A 20,650-nucleotide genomic window follows, 5' to 3' on the forward strand; every position below is an offset into this window, starting at 1 on the left:
TAAGCCTAATTTTTTTTTTTTAACCAGAACACCTGTATCTCAAATAAGCAGCAAATTGAAGTAGTGTGTAGTATGTGTTCTCCTGTGGAAAATTTTATGAATGAAACTGGGTAACTGGACAACTAGTTAAGGAGCCAGAAAATGAGGTCTCTTTCTGTTATCACTCAAAACAGAAGACCAGGAAAAAAAGGACTTTCTGAGAAATTTCTTGTAAAAACTGCATCTGTAATTGATGAAGACATCCAGTGTATTTAGATACCAAGTGAATGTTAGGACAGAAATACACCTAAACAGTAGTTACTGGGAAATGACATAACAGTCATACCTCCAGACAGTCTATTCAGCAACAAGAAATCAATAAATATTAAAGACCATACTTTATTTTGCTTACTGGGTAATTTTTAACGGAGAATCTCCCACACCACACCCCCTGAAATACTATACAAAATCCTGCTGTTATTTTCTGACAAATTACACAATTGCACAGTGTCCTAGAAATAACTCTACACTGAGAGCCTCCAAAGCTGTCAGTGGGGCGAGAGGAGCAGAACTCTTGTCGCAGAAGGGGAAAATATTGAATCATCCCAGAAAAACTCCTGGGGAGGCTGTTTGTGCTGGCAGGCAGTCCCGGGTTGCGCAAGGCAGTTTGAAAACACAGGAATGCGTGGCCAGCTCCTGCAGCAGGACTGGTTCTCAGGAGCAGCCAAAACACTGCACAGCCCGCCCAGCTCTCCCTCACTTCCACTCACACCCTCTGAGACCTCACAGCTGCAGTCCCCCTGTCCTGCTGTCACCACCCACATCCAGACCCACTCGCACTGCACACACCCTGTTTTCCTATGAAAGGCAAGCAGCCCTGACCACCCAGCTGTCCCAGCCCAGCAAAATGTCACTGGGATGCTGCTGCTTGCCTGAGGCTCTGCTCTACTCCTTCTCACAGCTCATCTGTAAATATGCCTTATTTAAAGCCTAAAGCAGTGACAGTGACAGCCAGGAGCTTGTATCTGGGGCTTTACCCTTTCATACTTCTGTCCCTTTGTCACCTGCTCTGGGTATCAGTGTGGATGTTTCATTAAGTTTATCTGGAGTTCCACTCTGTTTCTGAGACACAGCACAAGGAGGAAAAAAGTTCATGCCACAGAATGGACATGCTTGCTAACTACATTTTTAGATACATTTTTTCTTCTGCAGACTTTGATTAGCTCTTTTTAAAACACATCATGCCCTGTAAATAGTTGTATTTGGAGTTTCTTTCCCATTTTGCTTTTGCTATGTTGTAGCTTCCCCCAGAACCACTTTTATCTACAAACACTGTAAACAAAGCACACACAATATAGAACAGTGTACAATAATATCATAGACAAACGCCTGACTGCTAAAAACAGGTATTTAATATTGTGACTCCTTCATATACACATTGCTCTATGAATTGTACACAGCAGCTGAGGCCCAGGCACCAAATGCTTCACATGAAGCCCCAGGGAAATTCCCAAGGAAAGTCCTGAAGTGTTGGTTTTTTCTAAACAGAGAAATTTCAAGTTCAAGTTTCAATTTGCTTTGTAAAGATTCACTCATAACCACCACAAATAAATGTACATTGGCCTAGCAGCACTCCCCATGATTAAGCATAAAATCCAGTTTACATTAAGTACAGGAAATACTGATGTCCTGGAGTGAACTGTGAAAATTAGACTTTCTCATGGACCAGCTGATCAATCACAGGCATAACTGTAATAATGAGACACAGGGTCTTGTTTTCACTATCATAACCTTTACACAAGGAAAGAAGTTCAGCAGATGCTCGAGGCTCAACTTCTCCTACCCATTGTGGCATTTTGCAATTCACATGGAACTGGATGAACAAACAGACCAGCTACATTGATGATGAATTTCATTTTGCATGTTATAAATTTTTGAACCTCATCAAAATAATTAAACAACAAATCTTAATTCAGATCCTGTGAATGCTGAATAGGAGAGAATCAGCATAACCAAATTTGGCCAAATTCCAAAATGGTTAATTATATTTTGCATATGTAAAACTTCTTTTCACTTAAATTGGAAAGAGCTATTTTTACTCACTTCTTGTACCCAGCTGGTTGTGTAACACTGCTGGTACCACTGTAGTGTTTTTTACTTCCTAACCCCCACTGCAAAGATTGCATTTCAGCCCAGTGTTAAATTGTCTTTTACTTATCCATGAGCTCACCTGCCCATGCAATGAAGACAAATTTTCCCCCATTTTATAACTCAGCTAAAAGCTTTCAATAATTTGAAGTATGCCAAGTAAAGCAAAGCAAAATTATTACATCAGGATTTGCATCATTTATCTTGCAGAAGGAAAGTATTACCTTTCCCAGTGGCTGCACACATTGGGATCTTCCAGATTCAAAGACAAACTTGAACCCATCCAGTGGTACAGGAGTATGACAGGGAAGCCAAACATGGAGCTGAAATGAAGAACCATCTTTCCAAAGAGATGGCTGTAAGAAAAAAAAGTTATATCAGTATTATCAGAATATAAAGAAGCTAATAATGTTAACCCATCTAAAGCAAGGTGTACTTCAAGGAAAACACACTGCACCAACATCACACACACAACACGGAAGTCTAAAAAGATTATCCTAACACTGTTACTAAGCAAATTGTTTTAATTTGCATGCTGAAACACTCTTAATCCAACTGGCCGTTAATCCACAAATGCCAGAATGAATGCTATTAATGTGTAATTTATTTAGAATGACTTAAGATACATTTCTGTTTCAGTGAACATTTGACCTTACTTCCTCATTTACACACAAATTCTAACATTATATGGCTATGGAGATGGGAAAAAAATGTGATCCTTGAGTCTAGTATAAGGAAAAAATAATTTCTAATAAATATGTTTAATACAAATACTTTTAACAAAGCAAACTAATGCAGAAATAGAAATTTCTCACTTTAAATATTATGGAACAGAATAAAGCGAATGACACCAATAACTTTATTTTATGAGAAAAAAGTCCACATGGCCATTAAAAAAAAAAAAAAAGAAGACAAAACACTTTACCCTTACTTCAGAAGCCACCATAAAAAAGCTTACAACAAGAAACTATTGTATTTAAGACATCTGAGGTACGGAGATGATCCCATTTAGCTAAATTGTTCTTGAAAAATCAGGGCTGCTGAGAGATATTTCATGGCCTGTAACTATTTCTCTGCATGGAGCAAAGTAGTCAATGTGAAGTTATTTAAAGAGCAGCTGTATTTTCAGCTAATAATTCCAGTGAAGTGGTGATTTCATTGAAAATAGTCAGTCTGATTAAGCAGACTGTAAACGGTATTTCCTTTTTTTTCTTTTATTCTCAACTTCAGCAACTTTCCTTTTCCAAGATACATTTAACAAAATTTAAAATTAAAAGAAAAAAAAAATTTGCATGAACCCCCTAGAGTAAAACTTGATTGCATTCCAGATCTTTTGCTTAATTATTAAGGAAAATCAAAACAGAAAATCAGTACAGCTGATTAGCATTGCTAAAGTGTTGATATTAGCAATAAAAGATGTAGATGACTCATTTAACTCTTGCTGCCTACATTTTGCTCTAAGAAAAACCATTCAGAGATTCACTTCTCATACCATATATTGCTCAAATTAACTCACCCAATAACACAAGAGTATTTTCAATATCTACACATACACAGAGCCTGTAGTTTAAGTACTGAAAAAGCTCATTTTGGGCAATGCCTTCCCTGTGCAAATTAGTGATTAGTAGATACATGAGACAGAAAAAAACCCAACAAATTTAAGCTAATGCTTGGTGTTTTACCACCAAGACTTTCTTCCACAACAGAACACCAAAACCATATTGCCTGTTAACTCTTCCTACAGTCTTTGAGGCAAAAACTCTTGTTGGCAAAACCATATTTTACTCATATTTTGGGCAGGAACTTCAAGGTAGATCCTGTGTTTAGCTCAGACTTGTCTTTCCCCTGACTTTAATCCAAGCCTCTGACTTAAAAACATTAACAAGAAGGCAGTGCAGCTGCATGAAGCAGCCACAGAGTGCTTCCCTAAGTTTCTGTAAACTAATTAAAGAAATCTAACTCATTATATGTCTTTTATATCAAAATCAGATGATCAGTAGTAGTCATATTAAAAAATTAACCTGATCATCCCAAGGTTTACAATAATTACTAACAAGTTCATTTTAAAATGGTGTAACAGGTGTACAATATATACTCCCATAAATTACAGGTATTCCCCCTAAAATACATTTAAATCTGGGCAACTACATGAATACCTCTGTAGCAGGTGAAAAATCCTGTATGTGCACTATATAAACACAGACAGTTAACCACTAATGCCCAATATTTGAGATTTTTAGGCACTTCTCTGCCACTACCAACTGTGTTGACAGTTTTGGTTTGGGTTTCTTTTCCCAATGTAGAGTTCAGGATCAAAACCAGAGAAAGAACAGATAACAAAAAAAATAAAAAAGAGAGAGAGAAAGGGAGAAAGAAGAGAGAAAGAGAGAAAGAGAGAGAGAGAAAGAGAGAAAGAGAGAAAGAGAGAAAGAGAGAGAGAAAGAGAGAAAGAGAGAAAGAGAGAGAGAAAGAGAGAAAGAGAGAAAGAGAAAAAGAGAGAAAGAGAGAAAAAGAGAGAGAGAGAGAAAGAGAGAGAGAGAGAAAGAGAGAAAGAAAGAGAGAGAAAGCAAGCAAGCAAGCACGAAAGCTTCTTCTCCATGAGGTGAAAATTAAGACATGATTACAAATTAATCTCTTCACCTGCCCAGAGCAGAGCCACAGGCAAAACTGAGGGCATGCAGCTCTTCCTCAGATTTGTAGTAACAAAAGATAAATATGAATAAATACAGGTGGAACCTGGGAGCAGGGGGAGGTATGATGGACACTGTAAAAGAAGTGAAGGTTGCTCAAGGCTGCAAACAAATATTTTTTGGTCAGCAAAATCAAGTGCTGCCAGTGAATTAACCAGGATTAGAACTGCATGAGCAACAGAGAATAGTACGACACAGTTGCTAACATGACATAATGGACCCAAGACCAAGGGAAATGCTGATGCAGCTTTCCCATTACTGTTGCAAAAGCATTTTTACCACTGAAACATGAAAAATGCAGCAGGAACAGGCCAGTTAGTTAGAAGACAAACTTCAGAGTAGTGAGAGCCTTTCGTACTCATGGTAGCTCAAAGGTTTTTCTAAAGATTTTTTGGTGAAGAATTGTTGGTCTTTCACTTCCTACACAGTCTTTTTGGTAACACTCTTCACTCCTGAAATTGCTTCTCTACCAGGGGCACAATTTGCTTATAAAAACATCTCTTTCTCTACTGATGTCAGGCAGAGCAAAATTTGAATCTGACCTAATCTTGTCAGTGATGATTAATCCCATGTTAGCTTCTGTGAAAAAAAACCAAACCACAACTGATTGCTTTTATCGATTACATTAGAGAATTAATGGATGAAGAGCAGAAGGCGTTTTCCCTTCGGAAATCAGTAAATCAGTTTGACACTTTGTCACATGAAATCTCACTCATAAAGCACACACAAAATAACCTGAATTAGGAGCATTATCACACAGACCCCAGGCTGGCTGAAGATGTACAACCAGGGCAAATGGAAACTGACTGGTCTTTTCTCAAACCCTCAAATGTGTCACACCAAAGGCAGCATTGATTGTCACTGCCAGGGGAGCTCAGGACAGACCAACGTGCTGGCAAGGCTGAGACTCTCCTTGACAGACAATGAAGGATCTGGACAGCCAGCACAAGAGTTTGCTAAAGGATAACCCAACAGTGCCCTAAGCTGAAGGACCCTTTCACACTCTCCATGATCAGAGATGGTAAGGGCTCTTCTTGATGCAGCTGAATCAAATCTGCCCCTCTTCCCTTGTGCTGCTTCACTTTAAAAGCTCACTGTGAAACAGACTTGACACATTTGGAGAGTCCAAAGGTGCTGAAGATGGGCTGAGCAAGTGATGTGGGAAAAACAAGAAAAGCAACTCATTTAGACTGGTGTCTGAAGAATAACACAATCAGGGGCTGAGTGTGCTGGAACAAGTCTCCTTGATGAAGACAGATATGCTACTACTTTTTTTTCACGTTACTAAGAAAAATAAATCAGTGATCAACGGCTATTTTTCTTCGGTTAATAGATTACATCATTTTTATTTTTCAGTCTCTCTTTAATCATCAGAGGCTTCTAAGAAAATGAGGTTTATGTAATCACAGTGTCTATGTGCTCTGGCCTCATGCCTAATAACTTGCAAATTTATTGGTCACTTAAACTGGAAGTAAGAGAGGTGAAGAAGTGTTTAGTTGTGGAGTTCCAGAGAATCCAGTGATAATGCACAAGCCTGGAGGAGACCAGGCTTTATTTGCCCATAAGAGATAGAGTTACCAGTTTTCAAAGCTACAGCATTACAATCATTAAGTAATTCTATCATTCACAGAATGCATCTCTCTACCATTCCTACTAAATATAAATGCAATAATACATTATCTGATCTTAAATAACAGAGAGCACCCTCCAAACTGTATTAAAACTGTAAACTGGAGTAAATTTGGAGTAAATTTTGAGTAAATTTTGGAGTTAATATCCACTTATCAGTACTCTTCTCCCCCAAATTAGCATTAAAAGGGCAGGGAAAGACAGTTCAGTAGAAGTCAGGTCTGCAAAAGGCAAGGAGGCATGGTAAAGACAAATGCCAGCATGCCAGACACTTTGCAGATGGACTCATTATTATTCCTCAGAGGAAGGCTGCCAAACATCACAAACATGGGGTCACTTCACTGTAGCTGTCATTGTCTGCTAAATCAGGGCCCTTTCACTTCAAAATATTTCCTTTTTTTCAGGCAGATGGCAAGTATAGGTGTTGAAACATTAAGATTACCTATAGCACATGGTATTGTATGTTTAAAGATTATTTCCATAGGAAGCCAGCAGGATGAGCTATTAACAAAAATCCTCTGGTGAAATGGGCTGCCCATTATTTTTCAACCCAGATGAACAGTCACCAAATAAAGACACTTAAAGCTGAGCAGAATCCAAACCAAAGTATCTGAAAGATATGCTTTGAGAAGATGAAATAGCATCTCGAACATAAATCCATATATGCTTCTTTTACACAAGACACTTGAGGTGAAACATAAAAATCTATGTCAGGTCCATACACAGATGGCACTTCTCAGCCCTAGGCATCTTTTCCAGGGTGGATGTTGAGAGGTAGCTCTCAGAAGAAAAAGCAAGTAACACATGATTTAATAGACTCTATACAGTATACACTTGAGACAAAAATCATATCCACATAGACAGACCCTTCCCCCTTCCACTTTTTTTTTTTTAAGTAAAATATTTTTAAGTATTTTTTCAAATAATATATTCATTACTGAAACAACTATTTATGTAAATCCCAAGTCTATTTTAGTAGTAAGGGTGAAGACTCTAAGTAAAAATGGGTGAATGCCTGTGTTTAAGGATATTTATTTCTGAAGTCAGGTATTACTAGCATGTATGAGAACTTTGTTATACAGTTACATGATAAGAAATCTGTATTAAATTTTTGTCAAAATCCCTCAGGCATATAGCACCCCCAGATTTCTGATACTTCATTTTTTCTTTTCTAGTAGGAATCTTAAGAAAGGCCATTGCACTAGTGGATGTAACTGTGAAAACTTTGTGGTTGCTGACAAGCTGCCTGGGACAATCCTGCGGCTGCCTAAATACACCAGTGACCTGGTTCCACCGCTGTGGAAATTATCATTCATGGTTTTACCCTCTCTTGGACTAAATTTCTGTGACCCCTCTTTTCCTATCACCAGCCTTCCAGACACTGTGTCACTTCCAGTTTATTGCCAGGATATAAAGCAGTACAATCAAAGGACTCAAACAATTCCTTGAGCTTCCTGTGCAATTTAGGATCAATTTCAAATCTGCCCATCTTCCTTTAAAAGTCTTCTGCTTTTCAGCCCTCTTCAAAGACAGCCTCTGTTTTCTTCCCTCCCCCATCACATGCATGTTCTCTTTCTCCACATACATTTTCATCATACATTAGATTTTTCCCTTTCCTAGACACAGCCTCTGTTATCACTGGAAAAATTCTTCAGTCTGCAGCACCCTGCACTTGTCACAGCCTTTCACTGGACCCTTTCATTATGAAAATCAAACATATGAACTCCTCCATTTGTTTGTAGCTTCTAGTTGCTAACAAGATGCTGCAATTTGTAAAAAAATTTGCTGGTAACTCTGCTTCAGTACCTTTGTCCGTGAATATCATCTAGTGAAATGCCATTTTGCATATAACATCAAACAAAAAATAAAGTTTTCTTTCCAGTTAGCTCCTGCTTTAATTATTTACACCAAGCATTACACTCCTGTAAATCTTTATCCCAGCTTACAAACTTCACTTTTCAAATGATCTGCATTAAGAAATATTAATTAATTCTGATGCCACTTCCCCTTAACAGCTTCTGCAACATTTCAGTGCATTACTGATCAGTTTTTCCACCTCCAGCAATCAAAGCATGGGTGATTCACTGCACAAAGCCTCACATGCCACCACCACCCCACAAAGAAAATTCAAAACATTCTAGCAGCAGAATGGGGAACCCAAAGGTGTTTCCTCTGACAGTTCATTCACTCACTTCTATCTTTTATTTTGGTTATTTGCTAAGATTGGAATGGATGTAGTACTCTTGCATTTGAAGGGGAAAACAGAAGAACATAATGCAAAACCGAGAGTGACTGGTTAGCTCTAGTTTTTTTAACCAACCCACAATTAAAGGGATAAATCCTGTATCTATTCAACTCTTGAAGAACTTGCACCTTGAAGAACTTTCACTGAGATTACAACATGACCTGATGAGTCCTATAGAGTGAGCAACACCAAAAATGTGGCTTTCACAGTAAACTGGCTCAATTCGTCACTTATAAACAATAATACAAACATAAAACCATGTTTGCAGCTGTGAAATTCTAGTGCTTAGTCTCCCTACAGACAGGCAAAGGGAAGAAAATCCTGGGGAAAATTCAGCTTGCCAGGTGCCAGTGGTGTCTGCAAGTTTTCTGCACACTGAGGATATATAAACATGCAGGTGAATGTACACATGCACAAACTGGTTCAACGCACCAGATTATCAGCAGAAGCTCTAAGACAAGATGCTGTGCTTTAGGGAATAAACAGAACCTCCAAGAGTTAAGGAGGTTCTTCTTGGTAGAACAACAAGAGCAGCAGGCAGTAAAAAAACAAGTTCTAACAATGACCAAGTAAACAACTTTGTATTTTATGTGTTTTATGCTAACAGAGTCATTTCATATCAAAGCTTGTTGTTCTGATTTATATCAGTATCAGTTTTCTCTTACCATAAATTTGTAAGACACCTGAAATCATTAAATTCTTAATTTCCTCTAATCAGAGACCTTTAGAGAAAGAGTGCCCAATACATCAGTAGAAGAAACTAATGATGGCAAATTCCTTAGAAGCTCTAACAATCAAAGACAACGTTTTTTGTTTGCAACTAATACTGTTTTTCAAGGAGATTCGTCTTATTTCAATGTGTTAATTTACCTGGGTTACAGGTTATCTGAAACCTTTTTTAAACGTCTGCTGCTAGTTTCAGCTCACAGCAGTGCAATTTGAACCGAGAAGAATCAAGACCACGATTTTTATTAATTTGAATTTATTAAGTATTAAATCCCACAAAATATTATCCTTCAGGACACATGTTGACTTCTTTAAGCCTGTACCTCTTTGCAGTGTGCAAAAGGACAGCAGTAGCACAAGCACGTATTTGTCATCAAAAAATGGCCTGTTCATATCATTGTCTGACAAAGCACCTTTAGTAACAAGGCACCCTATTCAGAAACCTAATTTTTGCAGACATTTGTATGCCAAATTAAAAAAAAAAGAAATCTCTATGATGGTGGGTTTAATGAGGTACTCTGTTATTCTCTGTAATAAAAATTAGACGAGAGAGACAGAATTCTTCAGCTTAATTGCCACATCTGTTATTAGGCACTTTACTTTGATTGACTGGAGTGTATGTGTCAGAGACTGTGCCAGAAAACAGGCAAACTTTGTAAAGTAGACTTATAACTTATAGCCCAACTGGCACTAGCAGCATCTCTGTTGCAGCTTCTGCTGCCTCTCGGTTAAAACTAAAGGAACGTTGGCCTTGGTTCAGTTATGCATTAAAATTTGAAATTAAAGTAAGTATTGCACATTGGGTCTTTTTTTTTTTTTTTTTTTTTTTTAATAAGGTGAATTAAAAGCAGTCCCTATTTTCAGAAGGAAGAGCAGTGGTTATCTGAATGTGTGGATGAGTCATTTGTCATTAATGGATGAGAGGGACACAAGCAACCAGAGTTTGCAAATTGCTCAATAAGAAATTTCTCATTTATTGGTACATCCGCTGCTTTATTTTGCCAGCAGATGAGCAAAGGGCTGAGGGGACAGTGACAAACAGCACAGCATTTGCAGAGGGACTGGACAATCACAGTGAGGGAGCTCCTGGGAAGAGCAAAAATGCAATGGACACTCTCCTGTAATCTGCTGTAATCTGGATGGAAACTTGGGATGAAACCTGAACTCAATCACCAAACTACTTGTTGCCTCTGAAATCCAGGGATCATAACACCTGGTAAAAACCCCAAGTATCTTGTGCTGGTCAATAACTCATTTTATGACCAGCTAATCTTCTTTTGGCTCTAGAACCCAAACGCTGAGCATTCACCATCCTGACATAGCAAAATGACACTTTCTCCCTCGACTAACTTTTTTTTTTCCAATTTCACACAGGCTTTCTACCAAGAGCACAGAAATGTATGTTGCTATTGTCAGCATGAAGACAGACAGGCCAGCTGCAATATTGCTGAAAACTACTTTTCATCCACTTTATTCCAGTAAGGAGCAAAGGGATTATTTGACCTTCCTTACCAATTTTCTCTGCTGCTCCAGAGAGTGCAAAGAAAGGTAAGAGTGTGTGGAAGAGCTACAAAAACTGCACCAATATCCACTCCTGAAAATCAGAAAGATGCTTTTGTGCTGGAAGCTGAAGCAAAGCTGTCCACCATGGGCACTTGGCCTGACCCAACCTGTCAGCTGCCCACTGAACTAATCCACATATAAATCTTCCTTCTCTCTGGAGGGCAGATTGGGACACTCTGATTCTCCCCCTCCAGGAGAGCAAGTGACTGTTTTTTGGAAGGAGTCTACCCTGATGGGTGAGACGAGCCAGGGCAGATGCTCTTTGTCACTGTTTGAAGGTTTTTGTTGTGCTCTCAGTTCAAGGCTGCTCCATGCTTTACAAGGAGATCCAAAAATTTCCACGTGGCTCTGTGTCTCTGGAACATTCTTCCCTTTGCAAGTATGTTTTCCCTCAACCTAGTGAATTTAGCAAAAGATAAGATTCACTTCAGCACATTTATTTTAGATACACGTTATGTAATAATCTTACATACAGTAGTTTAATCAACATAACTCCCTACAAGAGCCAAAAAACTTCTTCTAATACCACAAGGCCTTTTGTTCTTGAGGCTATTCTTAATACCTGCACTGTATGTGGAAATTATTCAGCTCCTGTCTAAATGCTTTATCTTGTTTCACAAAACAAGTCAACAGCAGAGCCAAAACCAGGATTCAGGTCTGCTAGTCTCCATTTTCAACCCACCCCTAAGACCCATGCCTCTAGTTTGATTTTCTGCCACAGTGGCAATGACACGAGCATCATGCTTACAGTACTAAATGTGGGTGCAGCAAATAATGAAATACAGACTTTAGGGTCTTAAACATCTACAAAAGAATCACTACACCCAATGTCATGACTGAGAGAAATTTTTTACAGATTTGGGTCACCTCTGAAGAGGCCAATCATGCCCTCTTGTCAATGTGCTTTTTTGCTTTGTTTTTCCCACTGGTGTTCTTGTTGGAAACAGCAATGAAGGAAAACACACATATGCCTGACAGAAAAACATCAGTGTACTAAAGCTGTGCTATTTCCCTGGAGATAGGCCACACAACAGAAAGCAGGGTAAATTTCAAAAGTGTACTGAGAGACTCCCCCAGGAGAAGATAAAGTTTAAAGTGTATGTCTAGAAGTCAGGCTCCAGAAATGATACTCAGTGGCACTAGACGTTTTTGGAGTGACTGCAATGGATTTCTGCTTAATTCCAAAACCCCCCTTGTGCAGACCAAGAAGCAGCAACCTCAGGCTTTCTCCAGAACTTCTCTCACTGCTGGATGAGAAAGAGCATTTCCCCCCTGCATCCCAGCACTACTTCAGCAAAACAAAACAAAGATCTCCTTGCTGAAGTTGATCCACTGTCAAAATACACACAGAAAGTCTGACAGCCTGCAAAAGCACAAAAAAAAATTTCTCCTGCATATTAGTGGTGCAGACCAGAACCCCAAGTAACTGCATCCTTTGAGGTTCACTTACCATGAATGCATATCCTGGCTGTCATTATTCATACATAATGCAAATTGGCATGGACTAGTGTTCAGCAAGAAAGAATGGAGCATATCTAAAAAGTGCATTAAAGTTGCAGAGGAACAATATTGTTCCAGAGATGAGATTAAGTCTCACAGCTCTCTGAAATGGGTTATGGAGATGGAAAAATCTACTGACAAGCAGTGAGGATACTTAAAACAAGGAAGATTCTCTCTTGCTGTGTTTTTGTTTTACTCTTTCAACAGCTACTAACCCAATCTTCTTATTCAATAATTAAAAATGCAGTCTTTTGTGGGTTCAGAGTTTAAACAAGTTCTCTGGAAGTAGTGATTGTTTTTTTATTCAGGACCATCTTGTCTTTCAAAGGGATGGAGGCCTGTGGCATACATCTGCCATGTGTAGTGCCTTTAATCCAAACCAACCCTAAAGCAAAGAGCACCATATTCTCACCAGAGTCCAGAGCAGTGCTGGCAATTCTGCTTTTTTCTAACAGAAAATCTAATTATCTATTAAAAGCAGCCAGTTGTTCTGGCTTTGGTGGAGACTGCTTTGGTGTATTTAGAGACACAGATGTGTGTGTCTTCACAAATCCTAAATTGGATGAACAGAGGGTCTAGGATATGAAATTTACCTCAGTTACTCTGAAAGTTCAGTGATCTCACTTGAGTCACTCCTGGTTTACTCAATGAAAGTAAGAAAACTGGACCTTCAGCCGTTGTACAGTTACACCTTATAAAGAAATGAAACCAGCTAAAATGAATTTATTTTAAAAAAAAAAGAAAAAAAAAAAGAAAGGACATTCTTTGCAGACTGATAAAATTTTCATGAACTCTACCCCCCTCAATTTAAAATACACATTTCAGTCTCACTGGCAGGTACCTTTCAGAAACAGTTGTTATTTACAATATCAGTCTGAGGAGGGGGGAAAAAAAAAAAACAAAGAAGAAGGGAAAAAGAAAAGATTAAAAGATCAAGTTACTCTTCACTTCCAAACAAGCCCGGCCACAGCTGTACATCAGCTTCCGAGCAACTGCTCTGCAAACACACAACAGGGCTTCTGTCTTCCCACAGGGTTTGCTGGGGTCACCCGCATGTGGCGTGGATTAAAAAGGCAGGAAAGCTCCATTACGGGGCGAGCAGAGCCACGAGTTAAGCAGGGAGCTGGTGGTGCTGCTGCTGGTAAATATCCTGTACAGCCCTTCATCCCGAGGGGGCTCCCCCAGATCCGGAGGAGCCCACACACAGATCCTGCTCTCTCCGCGGCCAGGCAGGGAAAAAAGGGCCCAAATCATCGTTCTGCTTTTATACTTTCACTGTCTGAGCGGGAGGAAGTCGGAGGGAAGGAGACCAGAGAGTTAAGTGGTGTTTTCATAGGCAAGAAGAGGATATTAAAGAGGCAGCCTCAGATTTTCAGAGGTAGTGACAGAGTGATGGATTCAGGCAGCCTGTGAAAATTGTGGAATTTTTCTTTATGTACGTAAACAATAAAAAAGAAAAGTGACATACAGCAGTAGTTAGGGAATAAGGCCAAGCCTTTTTGCTGGGTGTGATCACCAGTGACTTTGGCCATCATCAGGTGCCACCTCCCATGTGCTGGAGAAGTCAATCCAGCCCTCAAGGCTGCAAAGGCAAACCAGTTGTTTTTAAACAAATACCTTTCTAATTGAAGAGCTCTCCACTCCAGCTGCTGTCTCCTACTTAGTAGATTTCCAGCCTGCTGCCTTTGGGACCAAGACTGCCACAGCTCACAAGTTGTCAGAGACATTTCTTCACCTATCAAGTACTCTTGAACCCTTTGAAGAGGGTTTATAAATCACCAAACAAATGCTTCCCACAAACACACGCAGCCATTATTTGTGCTTAAGTTCCACTGATCATAACATGTGTGTATTGACAGACCAGTGCGGTCCAAAACTTTGTAAACAGTTTAGAGGAAACTAAAACTCAGCTATACATGCTCAAAAGCACACAGAAGCAAGCAATGGAGCAAAGGAAGTGGAAGATCCACTTGACCTGTTGGCATTCCCAATGTTATTCCCACTACATCTGTTCTCTCTGCTGTATTAGGTTTTTTGCTGATTTCTGACAGCAGCTTCCAAGACAACATAAACAAATCAATTATGGAATTTTGTACTTATAACTTAACCAGGCCTTGGCGTACACACACACACACACACATATGCACACATGTCTGTTTCTTCTTTTTTAACATGCAAGTGCTTCCAGTGTGTTCACATTCTCAGGGGTGATCAGGCTTGGTCTGACTATTGGCTTTTGGAGGATCTGATGCCAGTCAGCCGTGCATAATGGCCTCTTTGTCTCACTGTCACATGAGCAGCATTGTGTTACAATCATTGTCACTCTGGGCTCAAACTGCAAGGCATGCTTTCACACAAAACACTCACTTTGGGGGCTCCTTTTGGCAGAGCCCTGCGATCGAAACTCTTTTGCTGCTCTTTAGTTAATCAGCCCAGCAACGCCGAAACTTTAAAAGTCAGGATTCAGAAGCTCTCATCCAAATCAACCGATTATGAAGCTTCTCTAAAGGCCACATGAAGAGCGGGGCTAGGAACGTAACATAGCCATCATTTATTTAAATCACTTTAAATCACTTTTCCTAAGCCCTTTGATAGTGTGTTTTGCTTCAAATAGCAGTGGGGGATGGGGGGGGAAAAAAATCCCAAGTCAAAGTTATCTCCATCTTGAACATTTTTCTCCCATACTTCATAAAATTGTCTGCAAGATAAAATCAAAGCATTTCTACAGGACAAAGACGAGTAACTTACTAGTTGACAACATTATATTACTCTTGCTCTGTAAATTCTTTAAATTCACCAAGTACACCCAACCCTCCCCCTTCCAAAAATATTTTTAAAAAATAGACAAGATTTCTGTATAGGAGAAACTTCAAAAGTTGATTTAAACATCCTGAACTCATTGAAACCCTGCACGGATGTCTCTGTTTTCATTAATGAAAAATATTCTCACAGGGCTGAGACAAAACCACGTTAGGAACAACATCCTCCTGCCCATATTGTCTCTTGAATAATTTTGTACTGGGAATTTCTGTCTTGTAGAGTTACTCTTGTATTTTTGCCTTGCAGAATAACTCTTGTAGAGTTACTACTCACTCTGAAAAGGACTTACAGGATGTACCTCTGAAGGAAACAGGCACTCTGTGGAAAGAGCTCATTCATAATGCCTGTGATGTGCAGAAAACTTTGGGAAGCTATGGCTTCCTCCCAAAAGAAATGGGGCTCTGCATGGAACAACAAACTACCAGTTTGTGTAGCATTTTCTGTCCAATTAATTTTTCTTTCCTTTGCAGTCCATCAAAGTAACATAGCTTCTTCCAAGACCTGGTTTGGTGTTCCACCCTGGTACTGCTCATACACATGCCAGTTGCCCTAAACACACATTGTCCCTCTCTGGATCATTTTTCCTTATTAAGCAGCCTGAGCCAGCCTTCCAATTTCCCCACAGCCTCCGTTACAGCTTTGAGCAGAGCCTTCCTTCCACATGAGCCCTGCCCCTGAGAAACACCACCAGGATGGGTCAGGGCCACCCAGGCCACAAACCCCTGCTGGTCTCCCCTTGTCCAGCCTGACAAATTCACCTTCTACATCATGCTAAGGTCATGACTTGTCTGAGATGTCCCTTGCCTTTCATGGTCTCTTCCCATGCCCAACATTTCTAGTGCTTTACAAGATGCTGACCCTTTCTTTGGCAAGGCTTTGGTTCCAGACATCATTGGCAATATATTGGTACTACAGAGAAATAGTTCTTCGCTGTCTCCTATCTGAAGATTTTAATCTAAAATAGCCCCTTTAAATGTATGAATTTGCACAACCTTTGATGAAAAATAACATGACTGTAGCTTGACACCTGTTTTCATTATTTATTCATCTTTCCTTATTTCCTCTTGCCTTTTGTCTTGGAGTATAGACTATAAAAGACAATTTTGCTATTGTTCTTCTACTGTTGTATATCTCTTCTGGTTGCAGTGGTGGACACTAAAGCCATACGAGCTGCAGCTCTTTGTGCCAGTGATCCTAATTCTAAAATGACACACTAATATGAAGTCTTTATATTCAAATTTCTTTGAAAGAAGGATTTTGCACACAATTGCACCTCTGTGTGTTCAACAAAAATAATTTGGTAGGTTTAGAGAAGTGTTGTTTTACAGCAATAGAAAATAGATTAAATTTATTTCCCTAGGTCACACAGCAAGTCAAAGTTAAAATTAAGTTTTCTGCTGTGTCTTTCCATTGTCTTGCACATCAGAAGAGCTCAGTATTAGTATCTCATTGCCATTGATGACTATGGGCTAATTTCTCTGACAATCAGACACAAAATACACATAAGACATGAAGAGATGGCTGTCCACATTTTAATATAAGCCCAATGTGTACATCCAAAGGCATGAACCACAAATCCTTACAGAGGCAAAACATCAATTAAAGACCAGACAGTTTGAATGGGTTAATTAACATGAATGCTGACACAATCAATAAAGCTATTCCAGTAAAGCAAATCCCTCGCCAGAATATTTCTCCTATTTTTCTGACAGATGGCTTTAGATGATACATACTCTTTTCACAAGTAAAAAAAAAAATTTTGGAATATCAAGACACAGATTCTTCTCACAGATGAAAAAATACTGCAGTTATATCTACGCTGACTGGAGCATATGAAGTCAATACTAATTACTAACAAACTAATCTGTTAATATAAAAAACCAGGATCAAATTCCTGGCAGTGAGTCAGTAACATAACTACTACATACTGAAATCTGATTCCACTGGCAGCATTCATCAAGGAAGACACCACTTAACAGGAGTAAGGATGTAAGAGCTTTGATTCTCATTTCACTACTCTACTGCAGTCCATAAAGAAACGCTACTCCACTACACTGCATTCCATTAAAACAATTTTAAAAAAGTAATATATGGGGTCACATCCATCTTTCAGTATTATTTATGGAGTGTTTTTATTATCTGGAGTTTTTTTAACCAACGCTTTTTTGATTTGACAAAAACTGTGGCAATATGCAAGGAATCTGGTTTTTACCTTCCTCGAAAGCCACTTGCTTCCCCTAACAAGAAGTGAAAATGCCTAGACAAGAAAAAGCTATGTAAAGAAACCATGCAAAACTCCTGCCAAGCAATCTGAATATAAATTCAAGGGATCCTAACCAGCTGCAGTCAAAAGCCCACTCCAACCTCTGCTAGATGTTAATCAAACTTAAGTATGTTAATGCACAGTTCCTGTGTTCTTTGCATAGATAATTGCTTTTGTTAAACTGCACTTGCTTCTTTAGGGGGGTGTGTGTACCCATACCAGCTGAACAGCTGATTGTGGAAAACATGGTTATGCAAGTCACTAAAGGACTGTTCACTCGGTCAGAGCATTCTGCTCACCTCAAAAAAGCTCATTTAACACTGAAGGCCCTGGAGACGTCCTCCAGGTGCACTTAAAATAATGGCATTAGCTATCCAAGTTTCGGGGAGACACCTAAATGGTGAAATTTATACACAAAGTGCTAAGGCACTGCACCTCTGAGGTGAAGGTAGCACAGTGTGTGTCTGTGGGGACTCAAACCTGGTGTGCACAGCCCTGCCCCTGGAGAACCGTGCCACCTCTGGACCACTGCACCACCCCACACCCCAGGAAAAGGGAAACTGTTTCCAGGGAAATTAAATGGACACAGCCAGCTGAATTCACACAGGTCACTGAGCCACCCGCAGGTTAGGATTTTTTTGCTGGATAAGGATTATAATCAGTGAGCAAGAACAGAAAATTCATGGTCAGTCCTGTGCACTGCTCGTTTCTGTCAGAGACTTGTAACACTCCAGACTTACAGCCACACAGTGAGGAGTGAAACACAAAGCCATCCTCACAGCATATTACCAGTCAATGATAACAGGATGCCACTGGCACACTCCCTGTGGGAGCAATACACATTTAAACTTGATTGCATGACAAAGCCACATCGTTGGCTATGTAAGAAAAATTAAACAAATTTTTGTACATAAGGTTCTGTATATTGATGCCATGCAGGTGCATGAGTTACACGGGTAAACAAGCAGAAACCTAGTCCCAAATTACAGTTTGTCCAGCCTATTAAAATCTGGAGCACACCTGCCCAGCTGGTCCTTCTGATTTGAGATGGAATAAATAAAATTAAATATGCTAATACCATTTTATTTGCAGGGCCAGTAACTAGCAACAAACACAGCAATTTGGCCACCCAGCCTGGTATTTTCCTAAATTCTGTCTCCAGCTCGGACAGTTGCACAGTCCCCTCCACGTCAAGAACACCTAATTACATATGCTTTCCTCCCAATATAGTGCTATTGGGCACAAATACCATTTAGGCATGTTGACAAGGCAACTGAAGCCAGCTTTCAGTTTCAGTCTCACATCAGACATGCTGCTCAATCAAAAAGTCTAAGACTTTTCAGCAAAGGTCTGCAGCTTATCTGCTGGGAAACAAATGCCAGTCCCCAGACTTGTCTTTTGGGTTTTTCGGTTTTTTTTTGTTTTTCCAAGATGCTGGATAAAAACATTTTTCCTAAATAGAGTCACTTATGTTAATCAGCTTTCTAAGCCACTGCTGCCAAAGCTCAGTTACCAACTCGATACAATAAGCTACGAAGCATCTTCTATACTGATGACACGTTCCAAAGTGAGGTTTTAAACTCACTTTGTAGTGAGAAGTTCGTACTTCACAAAAACTTCAGAGCTATATGTGATTCTAGGAAATGCATGCTCGCTTTGACTACGTTTCACTTCTCAATAACTGGCAGCAACATTTAAGTAATTAATAAGATTACCAAAAGCTCTCCATTCCCAGCTCATTCGAGGAAAAGCAGCTGCATATTTTTCCTAATTGATTTGTGCCTACATTTCCAGATTGAACCTACTCCTTGGCTGAAAGACAAAATAGAAAATGTTTACACTAGTATTACTGTCGCCAAAAGAAAATCTGTGCAGGATACCACACACATGAGAATTTCTGCAGGCAGCTTCTGCTGAGGGACATATGCTGGAACGAAATCAAGGTATTAAACAGATGTGCATTTTCACGTGTAGGTCACGCTAATTTACATCTATACACAAGCATTCCTCTATTCCAATGTGTATGTGTATTCCAATGTTTCAGTCTCTGCTAAAGACTGCCAAAGCTTTCCGTAAAAACGAAGGATAACCTTTAAAATCAGACACTTAGCGGAAAAAAGAAACGCGCTCCGAGGAGAGCCTGAACGGGCTCGTCCCGGCTTGGGACCGCTGGAGAGAGCGTCCGGAGCATTCCCGCATCCCGCCCCACGAACGCGGGGACAAACACGCCTGGATGCTGGGCGAAGGCACCCGCATCCCACCCGCTCCCCCGAGGATGCTCCTGCCGAGGGCAAACCCCGCTCCGGGAGCGATGCCGCTCCCTCCCCGGGGCACCTGCGGTCCGGGCCGGTCCGGGCAGGGCTTACCTGTCCCGCGGGCACCCTCCCCGTCCGACCGGCCGCCGGGAGTCGCCGGGAGCCGCCGGGAGCCGCCGGGAGCCGCCGGGACTTGAGCGGGGGGCGGTGTGAGCGGCGGGGCCGGCGGGGATCAGCCCCTCCTCCGCCTGCCCCGGACCGCCCCCGGCCAGCCCCGCAGACATTTTTAACCGCTTACCCGCCCTTGCCGCGCCAGTCCCGCTCGGGGCGCGCTGCTGGACGGTGAGGTTGTTACTCCGTCCCGGAATAGCCGCCCTCCGCTGGCTTGCGGGAGCTACACAGGGACCTCGGAGGTCACTTTATTCGGCTAGTGAAAGATAGGCGCCCGTCTAGCAGGTGACGGAGGCATAAAGTCGTCTTTTCGACCGACTAAACGCTGAGGTCCCGCGATGAGGGGCTGATCCTCAGCCCCGTTAGGAGACGCAAATGCGCAGAGAAAGAAACGTCGTGTGTTTCCCTCCAGAACTACTTGAGAAAGGGAGGCCGTCGTGGTTTATGCGCTTAGCTATGTTGTAGTATATTTAAGAAGCTTACACCGCACCGAGTTTTTTGCGGGTTTTTTTGCTGTTTGAATGTGCTAACGCGGGGGCGTTGGGCCGGCCTCTGGTTCGCTCGTTATTTGCCAGGGGCCGCTCCGTCCCGGAGCCGGCGCCATTGACTCTGAGGGACAGGGAGAGACCTTCCAGCACCTTCTCAGAGAAGCCACCTCCGT

At 40.7% G+C, this 20,650-nt stretch overlaps 1 protein-coding gene across 1 annotated transcript in view; it reads right to left on the reverse strand.

The window, feature by feature from the left end:
- Window positions 1-20,107, reverse strand: part of MEGF10 (multiple EGF like domains 10) — an 85,414-nt gene extending 65,307 nt beyond the window's left edge. The window contains exons 1-2 of the mRNA XM_085043178.1: window positions 19,930-20,107; window positions 2,352-2,483 (exon numbers count right to left, since the gene is read on the reverse strand). Of these exons, the coding sequence (XP_084899304.1) occupies window positions 2,352-2,483; window positions 19,930-20,102 (305 nt within the window). The 5' untranslated portion in view covers window positions 20,103-20,107. The remainder of the gene's footprint in view (window positions 1-2,351; window positions 2,484-19,929) is intronic.
- Window positions 20,108-20,650: the final 543 nt, after the last annotated feature.

The sequence above is a fragment of the Lichenostomus cassidix genome, chromosome Z (assembly GCF_008360975.1).
Source record: "Lichenostomus cassidix isolate B80296 chromosome Z, HeHo_3.0, whole genome shotgun sequence".
NCBI lineage: Eukaryota > Metazoa > Chordata > Aves > Passeriformes > Meliphagidae > Lichenostomus > Lichenostomus cassidix.